Raw genomic sequence first — 22,069 nt, 5'->3', positions numbered from 1 at the left:
CTCATTTCAGCTCTATAATATTTTTTATTTAACTATGGAAATATAAGACTGTTGATGAGCAAAATGATTTCTGGTTTTTATTTATAATAATAGAGAAGCAGTTATAAATTACCTTGCTTACGAAAATAAATCTGAAAAAGATTCTGTCTATATGTGTATGAGATTTCTTTCACTATAACCGATTCTTATATTTTTCTGATTATATTTTATTAGTTTTCACTTTTTCTTTAAAATACTATGACTCCAAATTAGTATACCAGTGTCCTACCTGGGTGTGGGGGTATACACTTGTAATTTCAGCACTCACAAAGAATCCACACAATGAGATCCTCAAAACCCCCAAACCTTAACTGTGAGGCAGTCACATCTTACTGCTTGTTAGACAAGCACAGGCTTACATTCTTTGTTTTATAATGTATTTCTTAGTTATGAAGACTTTTGCGATGGATTGTCATGTTCTACCTCAGGGTTCTGTGAATTGAGCCTGGACAGTTTGTCTGTATGGCAAGTAACCTTAACAGACTGAGACATCTTTCTCTCTTTTACAGAGTCTCACTAAGTAGCCTAGGCTGTCTCACACTTGTCATATGCTTCTACTTCAGCCTCCCAAATCTTGTGATTCTATGTCCAGATTCTTTTACTTTACCTTTTTATGTGTATGAATATTTTGCCTGCATGTACGTCTGTGGACAATATTCATGTTTCATGCCCCAAGAGGCCTGAAGGGGGCATCAGTTCCCTGGAACTGGAGTTACAGAAGATTATATTCTTCCCTGTGGGTGGGTGCTGGGAACAGAATTCTTGTCTTCTGGAATAGCAGCCCACACATACTCTTAATAGCTGAGCCATATCCATCTCCTCATTATTGGTTTTCCATATTTAGTTGTCTATAAGAATTATCATTTAAAATGGGAAAATAAATAGAACTGTTTTATGTTTTTTAACTTTTTCTAGAGTGTATGTGCTGCTGATGTGAGCATTCTAATAGAACTTCCTAATAGATGCATATTGCTTCATTTTATTTAGGATGAAGGAAACTCAATGGATGAATTTCCTAGATCTGTTCTCTCTGGGGGCACGTGTGTAGGATATTGTGCTAATTAATATTTTTATTACTGGTGTAATCTTTTGTCCTTTTCTTTCCATAATTTATTATTTTTATTCACATCACATCTGAGTCACAGCTTCCCTCTATTACTAGTGTGAACTTGTCATTGTTTACTGAAAGGGAAATTTTAGCAAAGGGAAATTTTTAGTATTCCAAATTTAAACTACAGACAGTATTAAGTGTTGTTCATTGTAATAGTTGCTACCTGACTTCCTGGCAATGTGTGAATTTTCTCTGGTTCTTTGGAAACTTGATGCTAATGAAGCTAGGGCTGTAATTTCCTTCTATGTTATTTAGCCCAGGATAGCCTCAAACTCAGAGTAATCCTCCTGCCTCAATCTCCCAAGTTCTAGGATTATAGACATAAACCATTATAGCAAATCTACAAGTTTAGTCTTTTTATGAATAAGGTTTTTTTTCCCATGTCTGTCACCATTAAATGAATGTCAGCAATTTAAATAAATAGTTCATGTTGAGGAACTAAAATTTATGTTCTTGTCAAAAGTAATTTTCACAATATTTTATGCAGAGAATTATTCTATCACAGTTTTCAGTGATGAAGAATGAATCTGATATTTAAAGAAAACATTTCTTCTATGAAATTTTACCATTCGTAGGAGTATGGTAAGAATTAAATGAGATAATACATGGAAAGGCTTTATAGTGATATCTGGGGCCATTCAAGTGCACAGTTTTCATTATTGATTTGAATATAGAATATCAGAAGGTTTATGAGAGAAGTTAGGATCACTAGGGGCAGGATTTAAAATATCAGGGTATTTCTTTCATAGATAGAAATTTACAGAGCAGCTGTCTTGACTTCATTTGTTCATCAGTTCTAAGGTAGACCTTAAAATAGATTTTTAAAGAATGTGTTGTATTTACTGTTGTTTTGAGAGATCATCTTACTATATAGCTCAGGATGGCCTTTACCTGGCATTACCCAGCCTCAGCTTAAGTGCTTTGAGTTTAGGCATGTATTGCCATGCCCAGCAAAAAGAGAGATTTATTTGAAAGGCAAGTTCAAAATATCAGAAAAGTAAATTGAAGGTTGTGCTGGTTAGGTTTTTGTCAACCTGACATAAGCTAGTGGGAATCTGAACTGAGAAGATGCCATCAGACTGGTCTGTAGGCAAGTCTGTTTTCTTGATTAGTGAATGATGTGCTAGGTTTGATCTCCGAGCCTCCATTTACACACTTTTCTTACCCATGGTCTGTAGGTCACATCGGGGACCCCTCTTGCTGGTGTAGTGACTTTCTGTGAGTTAGGATGAAAGTGTAGTGGCATGGTATGTCCAGAAATGTGTCAGACAGAGCAGCTGAAGTCTTCTAAGATGCTTAACAGTAATCCTTTCCACTCACATAAAACATTCTTCATTCATTCAGTGAGCAATTCTATGTCTAACAAAAGAGAACCTCTGCAAGCCCACAACTTAGTGGAAGGCTCTATAAATCTGAGAAATGTACAAATGGTACTAACTGGATTTGTTTAATCTTTTTGATTACATTCTATCATTGAGAATGTTTTAATAATTTTTGCATAAGCTAAAACATGTCCATTTGGATAGCAGTTATTTGATGGAACAGCTTGAACTTGCCTCATTCTCTGCTCTTGAGAATGTTGCAGCTCTTTATCAGTAGGCATCCTCTGCACTGTTTATATGTGTCTCCCTTGTTTACTGAATTGTGATTTATTATGTAAAGCATGGACCCATGGATTGGAAATGCTTCAAAGTGAACAGAAAAACTACAATGTTGCAAATCTTAGTTCCAATATCACTTTCCTAACTACTCTTGTTTGCTCCTTCCTGTTGTATAATATTTTACTTGCACCTTATTGGTCTAAAACTAGGTGAAAGGTTTTTTAAATGTGCTATATTTTATATTTATGTGTTAATTTTATTTCATGTACATATTATACATATAATTGGTATGTAATACTTATAAGTTTTAAAAATCACTTATTCATGTTTATGTATGTGTGTGTGTATGTGCACTCATGCACAGAGCATCAGGAGGCCCAAAGAAGAAGTCCCTTGGAACTGTAGTTACATGTGGTTGTGAACTATCAAGTGGTTGCTGGGAACTGAACTTTGTTCCTATGGAAGAGGAACAAGCTCTTCCTATGAGCTTCCAGTGAGCCATCTCTAGCCTCCAATTTTTATACTTTTAAAATAATATTTGATGGTAACCAGTGTGGTGTGGTATTTTCCATCTGTGGCACCAGGTTATTTCCAGAAAACTATCAGAATCCAGGTGTGACTGTGCAGGCTTTTAATCCCAGTATGTGGGAGTCAGAGGTGGTCTACACAGAGGGGGACACAGAACACCCCTTTTCAAAACAAAACAAAGAATGACTATTTTGACTCTGGCTTCACTTCTAGCTCCCCTCCTGTTTGTGTGTAGAGGTGGTGTTGCTCACTCCTTGGCTTGAGCATTCTTTGTGTCAGCATCCTTATTAGCATGTTTTGGAATCAGCAGGTCTTATTCAAAATAAAGAATTACTAAGTAAGCTAATCACAGCCTTAGCTTTTAATATGACTAAGTTTCCATCTTCCTTTTTTTTTTTTTTTTAAAAAGTACTAGTTAATAAAGAATAAGACCAACACGCTTTAGCTCTTCCAGCTCTGAGTAAAAATACAATACTATAATGCTATCAAAATTTTCCTTACATTTAAAGGATTAGATTTAGTAACACATGGTGAAGATTGTGCAGCTTTTTCTTATTTAAAAATAAGTGTTTCCATGCTTCTTACAATTCCTGGTAGATTTTAAATGTCTTTGCTATTTTGTATTTTTCTTAAACATTGCACATTCTTGGAAAATGTCACTTTCTCAGATACTTTGTTGCACTTTTTCTAATTTCATTTCAATCTGTTAAATATCATGAATGGAAATAATGATGGTCTTTGTAAAGGAAATGGTATTAATTTTTATGATTTTGAAATCATAAAAGCCATATTTCACTTGGCATTAACTTGATGGTCATTGTGTTCCATTTTTTAAAAAGCTGTTTTGCAAACACGTTCCAGGTTACAACATGACTATGACTCTCATGATACCTGAATGTAAAACAAGAGTTATGGTGTCCTAGTAATTCAGAAATAGACTCGAGATAAAGTTTGTGTATTTTATTGAATTTAGGAATTAAATTTAATATGCAATGAGTTGTCATTCCTACTTCCTATTGTGCTTTAAATTATTTTCTTTTATCTCTTTGTCTCCTAATTGTATGTGCCCTTGTGCTGGGGCACATGTGCCTTAGCATGTCAGTAGTGGCAGAAGACAACTTGTGGGAGTTGCTTTCTCCCTTTTATCCTTTGTGTCCCAGCTCCAGCTATCTGGCTTGGTGGCCAATGCCTTTGCTCGCTGAGCTGTCTTGCCTTCCTCTTTCTTAGGCTTAAAATGTCTCTTTACATCTGTCTACTGCCCCTTCTTTGGGCAATATTTAAAATTTGAAGGTACAGTATTAGTTGCCATGGATTGCCTCATGTATTACAAGAAAAGATTCGGAGGTCCTCAGCACAATAATAATGTTCCCAGTCTTAGTGATTCCTTCTGTAGATTCTTGAAGCCTAGTTTATGACCTAGAGATAGATTTTCAAGCCTTCTAAAAAATTATTGCACAAGAATGCTCAAGTATATAGTGTGTTTAACTTAAACTCCTATTTAATTTCTAGCTTTTGGTCTTTTCCCATTTTGGGTTCTTTGTCTTTAATTTAAACTGGAAAATGTCAGTATATTTTAGTGTGTACAACTTATCTAAATGTTATCTCATATATGTTTGATAAAATTATTGAACTAATTAACTTAAATTCACTAATAATATGTTGCTGGCATGAGTTTCAAAAAGTAGAGTGACTTTGGATGAAAACTGTTTGCTGTGCTCTGAGATTTGTCCGTGGACAGCTCCTGTGTAGTGAGCTCTAGGACCCAGGGTTAATTCCTGGCACTACATGGTAAATATCAGACAAGGTGGAACTGCTTATGCTCAGTAAGCATGCTCCTTTTCCTTTGAAAATTGGTTTTTTCTTTTATTGCTACAGTAAATGTCCACATAGGAAAAAAAAAAAGTCAGTCTTTTTCAAAATAGCTTGAATGATATAAGTCTGTTTAGGTACTTTTGAGAATAAATTTTATGTCTAAAATAGTGTTTATTAATAGTTTTTGACGAGTTACTAAGCTTAACCTTATTTGTATGCTCAGATTATTCTTCTCATCAAATATGGTAATCTGAACAAGCATATCTCCACTCCCCCATGCTTGTGAAGTGGCTTAATAACAAGGATTTAAATATTGCTGAATATCACTCTAAGACCTCTGCCCTCACTGGAAATTGAAGTGCATCCAAAGATCGTTTTGTTTTGTTGATGGTTGTGTTTGTTCAGAAGAGGGAACACTGTTACTTAGTGCTGGGCAGTTTGTTAGTTCAGAGTTAATCTTTCTTACTACTTCTGTGTGAGGGGTTCATGCTGGTTTATGGGTTTTTCAAAGCTTTATAGGCTTCAGTCAACATGTCCAAGATTCATCTGGTGAATTTTTAACTTAGTTTATTTCCCTAAACAATTATGGAAGATGTTGTTGTCCTATGATCTAGAGGCTACTTGTAGTGTCTAGAATTGGTATCTGCAGTGTCTCCATGGGGACTTTCCTACACACATCCTTTGGCACCTCAAAATGAGTCTGGTGACAGCCTTTTGGGGTATGAGGATAAATTCCAAGATGCTGAAAATATATTTTTCTCTCTGCAATTTATGTTTAATTAAAATACACCCTGTGCACAGCTCATTTCGTAGGTATTTTAAATATGCCTATCAGCAGTGCCCTTTATGTTTTCCGTTTGGGCATGGATGCTGGGCACTGAACTCAGGTCCTTAAAGAGGACCTTTTTTTGAGACAGGGTTTCTCTGTGTAGTCCTGGCTGTCTTGGAACTCACTCTCTAGACCAGGCCGGCCTCGAACTCAGAAATCTGCCTGCCTCTGCCTCCCAAGTGCTGGGATTAAAGGTGTGTGCCACCACCGCCCTGGCAACCAACGAGTATTTTGAGTGTGATTTAATTCAATAGATGATCCAGATGTTTCATACTTTGATTCTTAATTTTGGGCATTGCATCTTATTCAGGAATACTTCTTTTTCTCCCCCTGAATGTTTATTTATTAACAGCTTATTGTATTCTACACACATTTTTTAAGTACACAAAATGGATGATCACTGTCTTGACTATGACCAGTGTTGAAAACTTCGAAGGCAGTTAGACATGCCAAAGCTTGTTCTTCCCCAGTACTGCTAGGGCTATGGACTCTTGACCAGATTGACAGTAGCAAGCATGAATTCCTTCCCTTGGAACAGGCTTCAGATGTAATCAGCAAGTTGTTGGTTACTATCTAAGAGTCATGCCACCATTGTGCCAGTGGGCATATTTTGCCTGGTGGGTTAGTATTGAACGATAGCCAGCAGGTAGGAAGTTTCCTGGTTGTTTGAAATTGTTTTCTTTATGCCATGCAGCCAAAGTGTGTGATGGTATCATTGACAATAGGGTTACTTATCATCTTTATTTATGGTGGTAACTGAGAGCAGTGGCAGTAGCCTCTGCTTCCTTCTGGACCAACAATTCGTAGGGAGGTTTCTGTGACTGGGCACAAACAACTCATGTCTTCTGGGAGCAACAGCGTCCTCCCTTGTAAAGGATCCACTTCTGGATCTCGCTTCTTGCTCTTATCCCTCTGGCCCCATCCTTTATCCAGAATTTTACCCCTGCCGTTTTTCATATCATATGTGCATTTAGCCCCTCTTGTTTATTTAGGTATGTATATAACTTTTAAAAAGACAGGATCTCACAATGTAGCTCTTGGCCCCACTCAAACTCAGGGAGATCTGCCTTTCTGAGGGCTGGGAATAAGGGCATATGCTCCCATGCCCAGTCCTCAGATTTAAGTTTTAATTGGGTTCTGAGAGAGCAGGTTTCCATATGGCCTACCATAGATTCTTCGGCCTTTCATTTCCTCTCTTCCGTGTTTCCCCTTTGGTTGTCATGTTGAAATCTAGTATATTAATGTCGTTCTCACTTTCTAGGTTTGCCTCATGTCTTAACAGTTCTGTTGTTTGGTCCAGTTGTCTGTGTCTTCCCAAGTATTGAAGCACTTGCTGTTATATCCCTGCCCTCAGTTTCTGTAGCTTTTATTAGCTCTGTGGTTTATTTATTTTTTATTACTCTGTCAGGCATGCACACTGCCTGCTTTCCTTTGCTAAAATTGAATTCATAAAATCCAACATACCCTGCTAATCTGTAGTTCGTTGGAAATGTTGCAGAACAGTTACCTGTTGTCAACCCTCGCTCCTCACACTGAAGGAAAGCACACCCATTTTGAAGTGACTCCTTATTCCCTCCTCCCTCTGGTCAAGGCAGCCCCCAGTCTGCTCTTGTCTCAATGGATTTACCCTTTCAGGACACCTTAGACAAATGGATTTCTACACTAAGATACTATTTCAAGTCTCTGCTTTTTTCACTTAGCAAAATGTTTTTGAGGTCCATCCACATGGCAGAACATGTTAGTACTTTTATTGCAGGATAGTTTTCTCTCTGCTTATCCTATTGTTTATCTGTGTATTATGGGCATGAGTGTGCTCTCGCTTCAGTTATTATGAATAATGCTGTTGTGTGAATGTACCAATATTTTCATAGACATATGCTGTCACTTCTGGGTGTGTGCCTAGGAGTAGAGTTGTCACTTCTCAGATGATACTGCTTTATGTTTGCGGATCTGCCAGCCTGTTTCCCACAGGCGGTCCAGCATCCTCGGTCCCACCTCTGGAAGTTACTTTTGCACTGTTTCACAGCACCTGTTGGAAGCTGCTTTGAGGCTCATGTCAGCTGAGGGATTTCAGTCCCTCCAGCAGGGAGTGCTTGGTTAAGTGGCTGCATCTGTGGTGGCAGGTGAGTCAGTGATGGGAGCATGGGAATCTTCACAGCTGCCACCAGCAAGCTCAGACCCAAGGCCAGAATGAGGGTGAGGAATAAATACCTTTCAAAGGCACACCTGCTCGTGACTCGGTTCCAGCTGTAGTCCCCACAACTTTCAAAATAGTACCATGGGGTTGTGGCGATGGCTCAGTAGCTGTTGTGTAAGTGTGAAGACCCGAGTTTGGACCCCCAGCACCTATGTGAAAGTGGGGTGTAGTATCAGGGGTGAGAGGCAAGCTTATTCTTGGTGCTCACTGGCATGTAAGCTAGCCAAATTGATGAGCCATAGGTTCACCAAAAGACTGGCCTTGCCAAAATAATGGGGAGGATGATTGAGGTAGATATCAAACATTGACCTTTGGTTTCCACATGTAAGTATACACACATGTGCACACACACATAGAAGTATATGTACACGAGCATATGGGCACAAGGTAGAAACCAGGTACTCGGAACAGAATCATATTGAGGTCATTTCAAATTCAATCTACATCACCAACACCTGTGGCCCAGATTTCCAGTTTCTCTTACTGAGAGTTTTTTTCTTTATTTTTTACTTTCAAGAATATGCCCAATCTAGTTAGAGTGATATTGTGCCCATTTTATTGTTTTGAGACAAGATCTTTGGCTGGTTAGTTAAAAAATTCTTTTTATTCATTCAGTTTTTAATATTTATTTACTTTTTGTTGTTGTTTTGAGGCAGGGTCTCACTGAAGCCCAGTTGGATCTGGAGCTCACTCTTACTGCCCAGGCTAACCCTTAATTTCAGGTTATGCTCCTGTCTTAGCCTCCCAAGTGCTGGAGACACAGAGGTTTCCACCATGCTGGGCTGCTGGGCTAGTTAGGAAGCCTTCACAGAGACCACCTATTATAACAAATGCAGTGATTGCTGAAGGGGTCTTAGCTAGGATGACAGCCGATACACTGGACAACTATATGACTTTATTATGGCATCGGCTTCTGTGGTGCACATCTGGTGGGTGGCAGTACAAAGAAGAGCTTGTCTTGCAGCATAGCAAGTTGTGAGATACATTATAGACCCAGAATTTAATGGGAACCTTCTCTTCAGCTGTCTGTAAATAGAATCAAGACTGTCATTGCTGTGTTCTACACAGTTGGGCAAGGCTTTTCAAACGATAGCGCTGAACAAAGGAACATGTCGGGCAAGCACATGGTAATGTCATTGGCAGGAAGATTTTGGCTGCTTCATGAGTTAATAAGAACTCTTACTTTAAAGGATTACTACATTTACTAATGGTTAAGTGGTTCTCTGGTATGTACATTGTTTATAGTGTTGTCTTGTTGGTTCAGTTAGTATTGAAGTGAGGCTTTGTGGCATTTTTCCACCTATCTGGGGATTTTGGAAAAAAATCCTTTGCATGGGGCCAGTGAAGTGGTTGGAATTTCAGTGCCATGAGGACTTCAGTGGAAATGGCACATTGCTTCTTCCCCCTGGTAGTTTCATTGGTTGCTAACTTGTCCCCTTAGCAGTAGAGGGTCAGATTAATTTTGGGTGTAATATTTTAGCTTTGTTAATTTTAGAAACTAAATTTTGAGATTTGAGAAAATTTCTCAGTCTTGAGTTGCCCCGGGAACATACAAGGTGGCATCTTTAGTGCCACGGAGGACAGCATTTCTCCAAAACCAAGTGTTGCTCGGTCCACTTACTGCTCTGCGCCACACGCTCCTGGCCATCACTGATGAACTGTTCTGCAGTTTTACACAGAGAGGAAGCCAGTTACTAATGGGTCTTACTAAATTTTGATTTTGTGCCTGAAAATGACATTTGTTTTACAATTTTAATCGTATTTGTGTATGTGTTTGAACAGTATCTTTGGTTCTCTTGTGGTACAGGGTGTAGGTGTAGGTCAGAGACAACTGGGGGTGGAGCTTGGGTTCTTAGGCTTGTGGCAAGTATGTATCAATCACAGCAGTTTTTTTTAGTTCAGGGACATCATCTGTGCCTTTCTCTTCATACTTTTGAGATTTATACACATACAACCAGTTTTCAGTAAATGCAGGCAGCTTTCTTTCAGTTATGCACAGAACTGACCTCCTGTTTTGAGTTCCCTTGAGATAATGAGCCTTTTCTCTACTACTTAATTTTTGCATCATATTCTGCAGTATTTTACATTCATATATATTATCTACCAATTTTATTTGTTCATTTTGAAATCATTTTAATCCTTTAATCAAATTTAGAAAACATTTCTTACCATGAACATGTTACTAATCTATTTACAAAATCATAGTGTTCTACTTCACAGTATTAATTCTACAACCATTTATGGCCTGGAACTCATATAGATCTGCCTGCCTCTGCTTCTAGAATGCTGGGACTAAAGGCTTGGCTCATCCTCCTGGGCCTGATGCTACATTTTATATTAATTTATTTATTTTATGTATATGAGTACACTGTTGCTGTCTTCAGACACACACCAGAAGAGGGCATTAGATCCCATTACAGATGATTGTGAGCCACCATGTGGTTGCTGGGAATTGAACTCAGGACCTCTGGAAGAGCAGTCAGTGCTCTTAACCACTGAGCCATCTCTCCAGCCCCCTCTGATATGCTACATTTAAAAAAATGAGTTGCCTGGCTGTATTAGTTTTATTTGGTGTGATAACCACTGAATGTATTTCTTGGTATCATGTACTAAGAAAATGTTTATTGTGCTGTTCTTTTCTCTTTAACTTAAAGTAATGTTTATTTTTTAGCACGACACCACCATACTGCTGTGTGGATCTGTATTCACTTCGTACTGGGGAAATGGTCAAGTCCATTCAGTTTAAAACACCCATTTATGATCTTCATTGTAATAAGCGGTAAGTATTTTTCATATGCTTATTTTCAAATTGTAATGTGACTCCTTGACATGTAAAAGGCATGTGATTTCTAGTCAGTGAAACAGTTAAGATTTCACATTGAGTCCTTTCCAGCCTCCTGACCTAGCCATGAGTTGTGATTCAGTGTAGAGGGATATGAGTGAAATTTATATGAACAACAAAATGGAGGATTGTAGGCAGTATTCCTGAGTACAGGAGATCAAGTATTGGGATAGGGCATGTCACTTCATTTTCAGTGCTAAGGTCAAACCTGGTTGTGTATATACAAATACTCCTCCATAAAACTTCAGCCTGAGCCCTTAAGTATTAGTTTGAGAATAATTCTTAGTTTGAGGACTGAGCTGCCCTCTGCCCCCTCTAACTTTATATTATTTTGTTACAAAGGCTAGGCAGGTTGCACAGGCTGGCCTTGATCTTGTTACCCTCTTGGCTAACCCTGCTTCATAGAACTGTGTGTGGAATGTGCAGCCGGGAAATTTCCAAGCTTTCCCAGATTTATTAGACCGCAACATTAGGACATCCTAACTAAGCTTTCCTTATATTATAAATTCATGGAAATTCACACAAAGCAGCAAAACTCTGACTCTTTTTTTGGTTAAAACGTTTGCGGAGCATAAGTTAGAGAGGAAATCAAACAATATGTAATTGCTGTTTAAAAAATAATACCAAACCCTGTCTCGAAAAACAAAAAACAAACCAAACAAACAAACAAAAAAATTAATACCATACTATATGTGTAGCCAAGAGCTCATAGAAAAGCTTCTGATTACCCCAAAATGCTCACAGTCACCTGTGTCTGGACCTGCTTTTCTTTAGAAAGCACACAAATCTGTTAATGCTGCGCATAGAATCACCACAGCTATATTACACAATGATTCAGGAGTGAATGCCTTAACTGCATAGGACAATTCTGAGTTTAGCAACAAGTGTTCAAGAGACTTTTTAGGAGATGATTGGCAGGTATATAGCTGACAGGAATGGTGGCTGTCAGGAATGGTGATGGTTAGCATAGGGTAGATTTGAGCAAACCTGAGTTTACTCAGAGAAGTGTAGGTTATGGCATGAGGTAATCCTCAGAGACTGGGGATTCATGCAGGACCAGATGGGTGTGTGTATGCAAACTCCTTTTCTTAGTGCAGTGGAGCGTTTTCTGGGCAAAAGTGTCCAGATAGCAGATGAGTACAGCCCTGTGGTTCAGGGTAGCAGCACTGATACAGGGGACCCTGCTGCTTTCCTGAGCACTCTGCACCCAAAGTCTGTGGGCATTCTGGGCTGCTTCCACCAAGGGCTCTTGACCTTTTGAGGTCTGACTAGGTATCTCAGTGTATACTTTTGGGACTATACACAAGGAGGTTTATTTAGGGAGTTCTAAGAATGACTTGCCATTGTCATCTCCATCTGATTTTAGTGATGAGACCTCAGTCTGGTACTATAAAGGCATGGGAGAGGAAGTACAGACATTGTTTCTGTGAAGTCATTTCAGTAATTACATATTTTAAATAAAGCAACTATTGTGACTTAAAACATTCTTGGTGCTGTTACACATTTTCCTTTCTGCCATCAGAATCGAATTTCTCTAATCCTGTCAGAATGCTCACAGGCTCAGGTGACAAGAGCAGTGTGAGCGTGCCAGTGGTGACAGTGTGGTGTGGTTACGGTGAGGGAGTGACAAAGGTGATGTAAGGACAGGAGGGAGGGAGGAAGGATCCCATGCTGGGGTGTGGCAGACATAGTTGCAGTTGGAAGCTTTAGATGGACTGAGATAGAGATGCAGCACCCAGCACTGGGATGCAGGGGAGAAACCCTCTTTTGGCTCCACAGCCCACAGTGTGAAGGAAACAGAGATCAGGCACGTCGATGTCAGTCCTGTTAGTGGATAGAAGTAAACTGAAAGCACAGATAGCCAAAGTTTCAGATGTGCTCAAGGGTTAACCCACTTGATGCTGAAAGTTGTTGAGAGTGGCATGCACCAAGCACATATGGTCTTCCAAGGCCAGTCTGTGATAAATGACACAGTCTCATAAAACCAAAAGAGGGGAAGAAGAAAAAGAGATTACTAAAAATAAGAAAAAGTTACTGGAGTCCATGAGCAAATGAAAGAACAGTAGAAATTTTAACAAGAAGCTAGATGTATCTATACATTTCATAAAGAGCATACATTCATGTATACAGAGCCAAGAGAAAAATTATTATCAGGTAAAAACTGAGGCCAATGGTGACAACTCAGCTAAGGGTATGTCCAGAGAGAGTGAGTTCTGGGCAGCGGGCAGCGGCGTGCTGTGGGTCTCTGCATCCCACCCTTGCTATCTAATTCCACTTCTTATTTCACACATGCTTTTACATGGTCTCACTTGTGCAGGATTGTAGGCTACCATGCTTGGCTTCCCACTCTGTGGTGAATGCTGTTTTACTTGTGCCCACACCTGTACATGTGCGACAGATTTCCTTGGCTTCCATACATCCTTCATCATCATCATCATCTTTACCCTCATTAATAATTTTAAGTGCTTGGGATCAAACCTATGGCTTCACAGATGCTACCCATCCTGTTACCATTAGTGTCCTGGCCACATCTTTTTTTCCCCTCAATGTGTAGCTTAGGCTAGCCTTGAACACCTTATTCTTTTATTTTTGCTTCTGAGTACCTGGGATTATAAGTCTGCCCCATGGGCCTAGCTGTCATCCATATTTTTCCATCCTATTGAGATGTCCTTCCAGATACTCATCTCACGATCTGAAAGTAGGAGCTGATAGGTTATTGCTGTGCAATAAATCCTAGTTAATCCTCTCTATTCCCACAAAACCACTATTTTTCCCTAGAAAGACAGCCCAACATTTACCACCTTAGTCCCCAAGCCCAGGGAATAGAGGTGCTGACTCTTCATTAGCTTCTTCAAGCTGATTATGGGCTTTGAGATATTAGAAGAGGAGTGGGGGGAAGAGTAAATTGATAAGCCTCTGATGCTGTGTCTTCACTGCATCCAGATGGAATTCCAGGACCTCAGAGGTTTGAGCAGGTCTGCCCAGCTTGCTTGATGAGTAGATACACCAAGGCTGATCATTCTGCAATATACAATTCTCAAAACAAATTTTAGTATCAAGATAATTTTTTAAGAGGGCTGACATTTTATTAAGGATGTTGGTTCTAACCGCTTTTCTTTTTTCCCCTCTTTTATTGGATATAATATTTACATTTCAAATTTTATCCCCTTACCGAATTCCCCCCACCACCCAGGAACCCCTTATCCCATCCCCCTCCTCCTGCTTCTATGAGAGTGTGCACCCACCTACCCCCCACTCCCCCTCCCTACCCTCAGATACCCCCCCCCCCCCCCCAGTGTTCAGCCTTCATGGGACCAAAGATCTCCTCTCTCACCTATGCCCAACAAGGCCATTCTCCCCTACATATACAGCTGGAGTCATGTGTCCCTCCATATGTGCTCCTAGGCTGGTGGTTTAGACCCTGGGGAGCTCTGGCTGGTTGGTATTGTTGCTCTCCTCATGGGGCTACCAACCCTTTTGGCTCCTTCAGTTTACTCTCTAACTTCTCCATTGGGAACCTTTGATCAGATTAATGATTAGCTGTGAGTATCTGTCTCTGGGTATGTCAAACTCTGGGGGACCTCTAAGGAGACAGCCTTATCAGGCTGCTGTCAGTTTTCCCTTCCTGTCATCCATATCAGCGTCTACTTTTGGTGACTGCACATGGAATGAATACCCAGGTGGAATGGTCTCCATACAACCTCTCCTTCAGATTCTGTCCCACACTTTGTCTCCATATTTGCTCCCTTGGGTATTTAGTTACTCCTTCTAAGAAAGACCTAGGCATCCACACCTGTTCTTCCTTCTTCATGAGCTTCATGTGGTCTGTTAGTTGAATCTTTGTTGTTTCAAACTTTTGGGCTAATATCTGCTTATCAGTGAGTAAATACCATGTGTGTTCTTTTGTGATTGGGTTACCTCATTCAGGATAATATTTTCTAGTTCCATCCATTTACCTAAGAATTTCTCGAATTCATTATTTTTAATAGCTGAGTAATATTCCATTGTGTAAATGTACCACATTTTTTGTATCCATTCCTCTGTTGAAGGGCATCTGGGTTCTTTCCAGCTTCTGGCTATTATAAATAAGGCTGCTATGAACATAGTGGAGCATATGTCTTTGTTATATGTTGGGGCATTTTCTGGGTATATGCCCAAGAGTGGTATAGCTGGGTCCTCAGGTAGTGCTATGTCCAATTTTTTGAGGAACCGCCAGACTGACTTCCAGAGTGGTGGTACCAGCTTGCAACCCCACCAACAATGAAGGAGTGTTCCTCTTTCTTCACATCCTCGCCAGCATCTACTATCACCTGAATTTTTGATCTTAGCCATTCTGACTGGTGTGAGGTGGTATCTCAGTAGAAATCTGTATAATTGTTAAGATGAAGATATAATTTCTTAAATGACACCAATTTACTTTGATTACAAATTTTAAGGTTTTCATTGCTACGAGCTTCTTATTGATATAAAAGTGAGATGAATATTGTTACTCTCATAGGCATTGTACCAGTATAACACATTTAGGAATACAAGGCTTAGACCCAGTTTTTCTTTAACTTTTTTAAACAGATTTGAGATGGTTAGCCTGTGAGTTAAGGGACTATAGCAAATTCATGGCTTGAAGTTTATTGTTAGGGTGTTTTCTATGTTTTATTTAGAAATAGCTGAGTGGAGTTAACAGACAACAGTCTAGATTACCTTATATGGATAGTTGGTTTTCAAAATGTCAGAAGTCCATAGAATTGACGTAACAAACATTTCTGTATTAATGTTCATTTTGATTGGAGACCTGTCTGCTCCTGACAGCTTCCTGTATTGAATTCTAAGAAGAAATTGAGCATCTTTGGAGTTACTCCAGTTGTGGTGAGACAGCCACTAGACAAGAATTGCCTCTTTCCATTTACAGACAAATTACTGTCCAGAAAAGGACACACTTGCAGAATAGTCGACTAATTATATCTGCCTAGACAGAGTAATCAGCCCTTAATAATTCTGCAGCACTAAGGTCTGTCAGATGATCCTGGGCCAGAAGGCAGAAGAACAGATGCTCCAAGGTTTTGTAGTAGAGGGAGTGTCCAGGTGTTCAGCGGTCTCTATAAATTGGCTAAGTTTTAGAAGCTATGTTTTGTGCTTCCCACAATTATAGTTAACTCAGTCATTCTGGATTTCTGACGGGGTTGAAAACTTATAGCCTCATAGCCAATCCTGGCTATTTACCTTGAGAGAAAAGATTTGAGTGGATGGTCTTCAGCTGACAATCACTCTAAAGCCAAGGAAAAAGCCAGGTTCAGAACTAAGTGTTTTAGTTAGGAGAGATGACAGAGGCTCTGGTTAGTCAACAAAATGATGGACTGGATATTAGGACTATCTTGTACCTCACTGGTACAAATTGGCATAATTATGCTCTAATTGTATTTTGAGAGAAAAGTTTTATTTTAACAGAAAGGGTGATATGTAGGAGGAGCTAAGGTGGGAGGAGTACTGAGAGGAAGAGATGGAGTAAGGAGAGGAGGAGAAGAAGGAGAAGAGAAGCTAGGTGATGAGAGAGAGAAAGAGGGGGGAGACAGGGAGTCAGATGTTCATGTATCTCCACCAGTCAAATATAGTTGATATATCTAGGTTGGGTAGTGGGTTACATCTCTGATTGAGCATTACCAAACTTATAAAGCCTTTGATTAACATTTTTAAAAAAATGTATAAGTGCAAAAAGGAAAAGGGGGAATGGGATAGGGGTTTTCTAAGGGGGGGGTATGGGGAAAGGGGATGGCAACTGAAGTGTAAATAAAATATCCAATAAAAAAATGAAAAAAAAAAAAAAAAAAAAAAAAAAAGAAAGTAGGAGCTGTCCTTGTTTGAACTCCGCTCCTGCCATAGTTGACAGCAGTTCCTGTGATTCTATGTATCAGGGTCAGTCTTTACATCCAGCTCACTGAGCCTGCCTTCCAAAATCATTGGCCAAATGTTTGTTCCGCCCACCTCTTCTTTCCTATTTCATATAGAACTTGATTAGTTCTCACGATACCTGTTTCCATCCTGTTCTAACCCGCTGTCTGTACACTCTTTCAATGTCTGCATTCCACCAGGCACTTTTATTATAGTGCCAAAATTTATCCCTTGAGTTTAAGGTGGACATGAATTCTTTCTGCTCTAAATTCTCCTGTAGCCTCCTGCCTATAGCTGACAGTAACATGTGTCAGACCTTTTTTCCTTTCACCTGACTTTACTGAGGGTTTCTTCCTTGACATCTGGTGTCCTGTTTCTTGTAGATGTACAACTTTTTACCTCTGAATTGTATATACACTGGGGTTTCAGTTTAGGCACTTTTTGTGATTTCAGTCTTACTATTTAGTCATTATTTGATCAAAATTAACTGTGTATTGGTCAGTGATTGCTAATGTCTGACGGGGGGGTGGGGGGAGGAGAGTGTGGTGGGGTGAGAAGGCAAGTAGAACATTTTAACAGCCAGATCTAGGACCAGAGCCCAGGCTAGCTAGTATTAAAATTCTTTTTGTTGACCCTTGGGCACTAGGCTGTTTGTAACAATTGTGTTTTGTTCATGTGGTGACTGGAGTGTCTGGTGATGGACCAGGAGAGATCTCTCTTCCTTTCTGTCATCATTCCTGTCAGGTTTATTTTTAAGTGTAGATTTCTTTTATTGGAGCTGGATGCATGACAATAAAGTTGATGTTTATTTGTGTTTTTAAGTAGGGCCCTACTAGACAGCACAGGCTATCTTCAGACTTCCCTGCCTCTTTCAGACCTGCCTTCCTCTCCTTTATGGTGTGTGTGTGTTTTCATGTGCCTGTGAACAGATGTACTAAAGGGAGTGGAGGTCTAAAGCTGATGTCATCCCCAACGTTTTTGCACATTATTAATTGAGGCTGGGTTAACCCAGCACTCGTGGTTCTAGGTAGTTTCAGTAGCCACTTCCCTCTGCCTCCCTCTGGGGATCTCTTGTCTCTTCCTCTGTGAAGCTGGAATTGCATAAAGGCATTGATATTCTTGTGAGTTCTGGGGATTCCAGCTCAGCTCTTATGTTTACACAGCAAGTGCTTTACATTCAGAGCTTAATGCCCTCACCCCTGCCTTCTTCTTCCTTTTTTTTTCAGCACCCATTTGCTTATTTTAAGTTTCTGTCATTGGTCTCATGTACATGTATGATTAGTTTTCTTATTATGTGACTAGTGGCTAGTACCGCAGGGACTTGGATACTCTTAGTGTTTACCTTATCTTTCTTTTGGTTACTATTTGTATTCTTATTCTTCCACTTTATAGTTTTAAGGTATTTTAAAAATAGGATACTTGAAATTATTTCTGTTTTTATATATTGATTTACATATAATTTGATTATTTTGTAGTTTCATGGTCTCTTGATTTTATAATTTTTATTAAAAAATATGAAAGACCATGATGTAGCTCAGCGGGAGTGTTTCTGTTAGATGTGGGAAGGTTTTGCATTGCATCCAGCATAGAAAGAATTTTTAAAAGATAATTTAAGAGGAGAGAGATCACCCAAGCCCCTGCAAACCCTCACAAATAGAGAATTCAGAACTCTTTCTGTGGTTCTGGTAATCATGGATGTATGTGTCTGTCTGTCTGACTGTCTTTACATTCATATCATTGCTGATTTTCTTCAGATAAGATCCTACTATATATAGTTTGATCTCACACTCCTGATTGTCCTGCCTTTGCCTGCTTGGCTGCTGATATCACAGGCATGCTTCAACCACGCCTGGGGAAGAGTCTACTGATTTAATAGGTTCTGGGGGGTTTGTTTGTTTGCTTGTTTGTTGGTTGCTTGTTTTTTTGTGCACTCCGTTATTTGACTTTTTCTTAAATGGTTATTGTGTGTAAGGAAATAACAGGAACCTCTGTGAGGTGCTGGGAAAGCGAGGATGTGAGGAAGGATGTGCTAGGGTTTGGGGCATTCTTTACAGATAGCACAAATTGTGTATTTTATGGGGACAGTGTCTCTGTCTCTTATCTGCACAAGTGTATATAGAACGTTCCACAGATTATGGACTTAGTAACAATGAAACAGCTAGCAAGCAGCAGAGGAGTTTTCAACAGACAGAGCTGAATAAAAATAACAATAGCATAATAGGATTAATAGTATTTAGAATTCTTCTGCATCAGCAAATGGAAGTTTTCTACATTTTACAATACTCATTTGCTATGTTTTTACACAATAAATCATATTATTTTCCTGATCAGTTTTTAGTATTTATAAATTAGTTTTACATGTTAAATTTAAAAAAGATTTATTTGGATTATCTAGTAATAAGAATGATTTTTTTGAAATAATCACTAAGTTTGGGATTTTGTATTTCTATAAGAAATAGTAAACTCTAATTCAATATTTGTGATGTATTTTAGCAATTTTACCTTAGAACATTAAAGTCTTAGTGGAATTATATGTTCCTTATTTTATAAATTATTCCTCTGATTATTTGCAGACTTTGTTCTCTGGAATTATTGTTCATGCTGTTTGTTACTAAATTCTAATATATTGACTCATTGAGAAATGCTTACTTATGCTCAATGGCAAATGTCTCAGATTTTGTTAGGTATGCTGAGAAATTCTATAATCTTTTAGAGCAGTAGATTACATAACACCATTTTATATTTAATGCCGACTTTAAATATCATTGAACACTGCTTTTAGTAAGTACCCAGCTGGTTAATATTATTCATCCTCAATGCTGCCTGTTTAATTTGAGAATATGAAAATGAAACTGTTCGTAGGCCACTTCTCAGTTGTAAAATATCTGTCACTTTCTTTGCTTATATGAAACATTTCATTTTTATTATTTTTAGATTTTTGGAGTCTGATATTTCTACTCTACATATTATAAATATTTTATTGTAAAAGTATAATTTAATTATTTTTGATTTAGTTCATAGAATTTCACATTTACTCACGTTTCCATTCTGGTTTTTTCCTCTCTAATTTTAGGATCCTCGTCGTAGTCTTGCAGGAGAAAATCGCTGCCTTCGATAGCTGTACTTTCACAAAAAAATTTTTTGTCACAAGTATGTACCAAATTGTTTTACTTCCTGTCTTGTGCGTTTGTGTTTTTGTTGCTGACTTGATGCTGTCAACCATGGGTTTTAGCCAGTCTCCTCCTGTGATTCTTGTGGGCACCATTACTTTACAAACTTCTGACCTCCAGAAGGAATTGACTAAGCCATAGTGCTTTCCTGGTCTTTTTGTATCTAGCATAAGATTTTCTCATGCCCTTGAACTGACCAGTTCTCACTGTTTGATGTAGCTGTTTTTATGAAGCTGCTGTCACATCACTAAATATTGTGCATACTTTAAAAAGTGACAGGGTTATGCTTTGTGAAGGGTTCTACATTTGCACTTTTTACTCTTCCCTCTGTCTTGCTCCATGCTTCACTGCTATCAGGAGCTCAGAAATTAGCATAGAGTCTATTTTCAAATTGTTTTCAAACACAAATTCAGTGCTAGGTTTTAAAGAGAGGCAGAGGATTGAAATGGGAGGGGGAGGTGGGTGATATATTGATTAATATTGAAGAGCTGCAATGTGCACACTTGTCATGCTCAGTTGTGCAGGACAGAGACAATATGAACATGCTAACAGGGTTCAGCTAGCTCTCCTGTACCCTAGTGAGTCTGTGACAGAGCAGTTTTTTAATTTTGTTTTTCCTGCAGCAAACTAAATTAATAGTTTTCCCCCCTATTTTTTCTCTTTGTTTTCCTAATGAGTCCAATTTGTATATCTTACAGAAATAGCTTAGTGGGTCTCCATTTTGAAATGAACTTGAAACACAATATAGACTTAATCCTGTTTGCTGAGTAGCTACCCTGTGTCAAGCTTCAGGTAGTAGTGTGTGTAGATATTGTTCCTTTACTATATGGGCAATTTCTTTGTTATAACTGTATTATATTACAGATAATTATATACATCTTATGATATACACAGTAAGATATAATAATTCTATATAGTTAGTACATGTTTCACATTTTTTGGACCATAAAGAATTGTAAGACTGTCCCATCCCCTTATGCCCTTAATTGTTTTCTCTGTCATTTTGTTGTTGTTATTATTATTATAAGATTTCTTCAGTGTTAGGGATCTTTGTTGAGTCCCTTTTAACTTGACTCCAGAGTATATTCCTTGGTTGTTACTTGTCTATCAAATCAGGGTCTTACAACATTAAAATGAAGTGGTGGAGACTAACATGATAGCTTTTCTTTTAAAGGTTTATTTATTCTTAAAAATGTATATATGGGTATGTACACTCAAATACAAGAAGAGGGCATTGTGCCTTGGAACTATGAGGAACAATTTGAGCAATGACTGAGATATGTATCTTTTTGAGGTAATTTTCTTATAGAAACTGCTGTTGTCTTCTTTTTCTCGTCCTCCTCCACCTCCTCTTCCTCTTCTTCCTTCTTCTCTTCCTCCTCTTCCTCTTCCTCCTTCTGGCTCTTCATTTTTTTAAAAATTTGGGCTGCCCATAACTTCATGCATGTGACAGGGTCAGGCTTGTCTTGAACTCACATGTCTCCAGCTGGCTTCCTACCTTAACTTACTGAATTATAAATTACTTTTTAAGTGGAGAGTTAGCTATAAAAATCAGTAGCTGATTTAACATGCACTTTAAAATATACCTTCATTATGGACAAATAATTAAGCCAGGTAGGCTCAGGATATGTTTTATTGGTAGAATACTTGGTTAGCGAATACATGCAGCCTTTGGTATGAGCTCCAGCAACACATACAAAAGTAAATTAATTACATTTTTATATTATTCACAGAGGCGTAATTATTTTGTAACATTCAATTAAAATAAAAAAATTACAATTTTTATTATTATTAGCATTGGTTACTTAATATTTGGATGCACTGAAGAAGCTAAAGTTGGTGATTTGTATTAATGTTATAGTATTATTTATTTATTCATTATCTTTTCCCTTCTTATCCCTTTCTCTCCACTCTCTTCCCTCCCTTTCTCTCTTGTCTTATTCTGTCTCTTCCCTTTTAACAGAATCTTTCTCAATTTATACCCACAATATAGTAAAGTTGCCATCCTTCTGGCTCAGGTAGTAAATATTCCTTACTGTTTTTTTTTCCCCCCTCTG

The 22,069-nt window shown here is 38.6% G+C and overlaps 1 protein-coding gene across 13 annotated transcripts in view; it reads left to right on the top strand.

Annotated features, from left to right (window-relative positions):
- The window catches only part of Bcas3 (BCAS3 microtubule associated cell migration factor), a 460,608-nt gene that overhangs the window by 83,332 nt on the left and 355,207 nt on the right, over window positions 1-22,069 (top strand). For all 13 annotated transcript variants that reach the window (XM_034505325.2, XM_034505328.2, XM_076936103.1 and 10 more), the window contains 2 exons: window positions 10,789-10,896; window positions 19,916-19,992. In XM_034505325.2, coding sequence (XP_034361216.1) covers window positions 10,789-10,896; window positions 19,916-19,992 — 185 coding nt within the window. The remainder of the gene's footprint in view (window positions 1-10,788; window positions 10,897-19,915; window positions 19,993-22,069) is intronic.

Source organism: Arvicanthis niloticus, chromosome 6, assembly GCF_011762505.2.
Source record: "Arvicanthis niloticus isolate mArvNil1 chromosome 6, mArvNil1.pat.X, whole genome shotgun sequence".
Lineage (NCBI taxonomy): Eukaryota > Metazoa > Chordata > Mammalia > Rodentia > Muridae > Arvicanthis > Arvicanthis niloticus.
The sequence above is the reverse complement of the archived record's forward strand: the minus strand, read 5'-3'. Positions and strand labels throughout refer to the sequence as shown.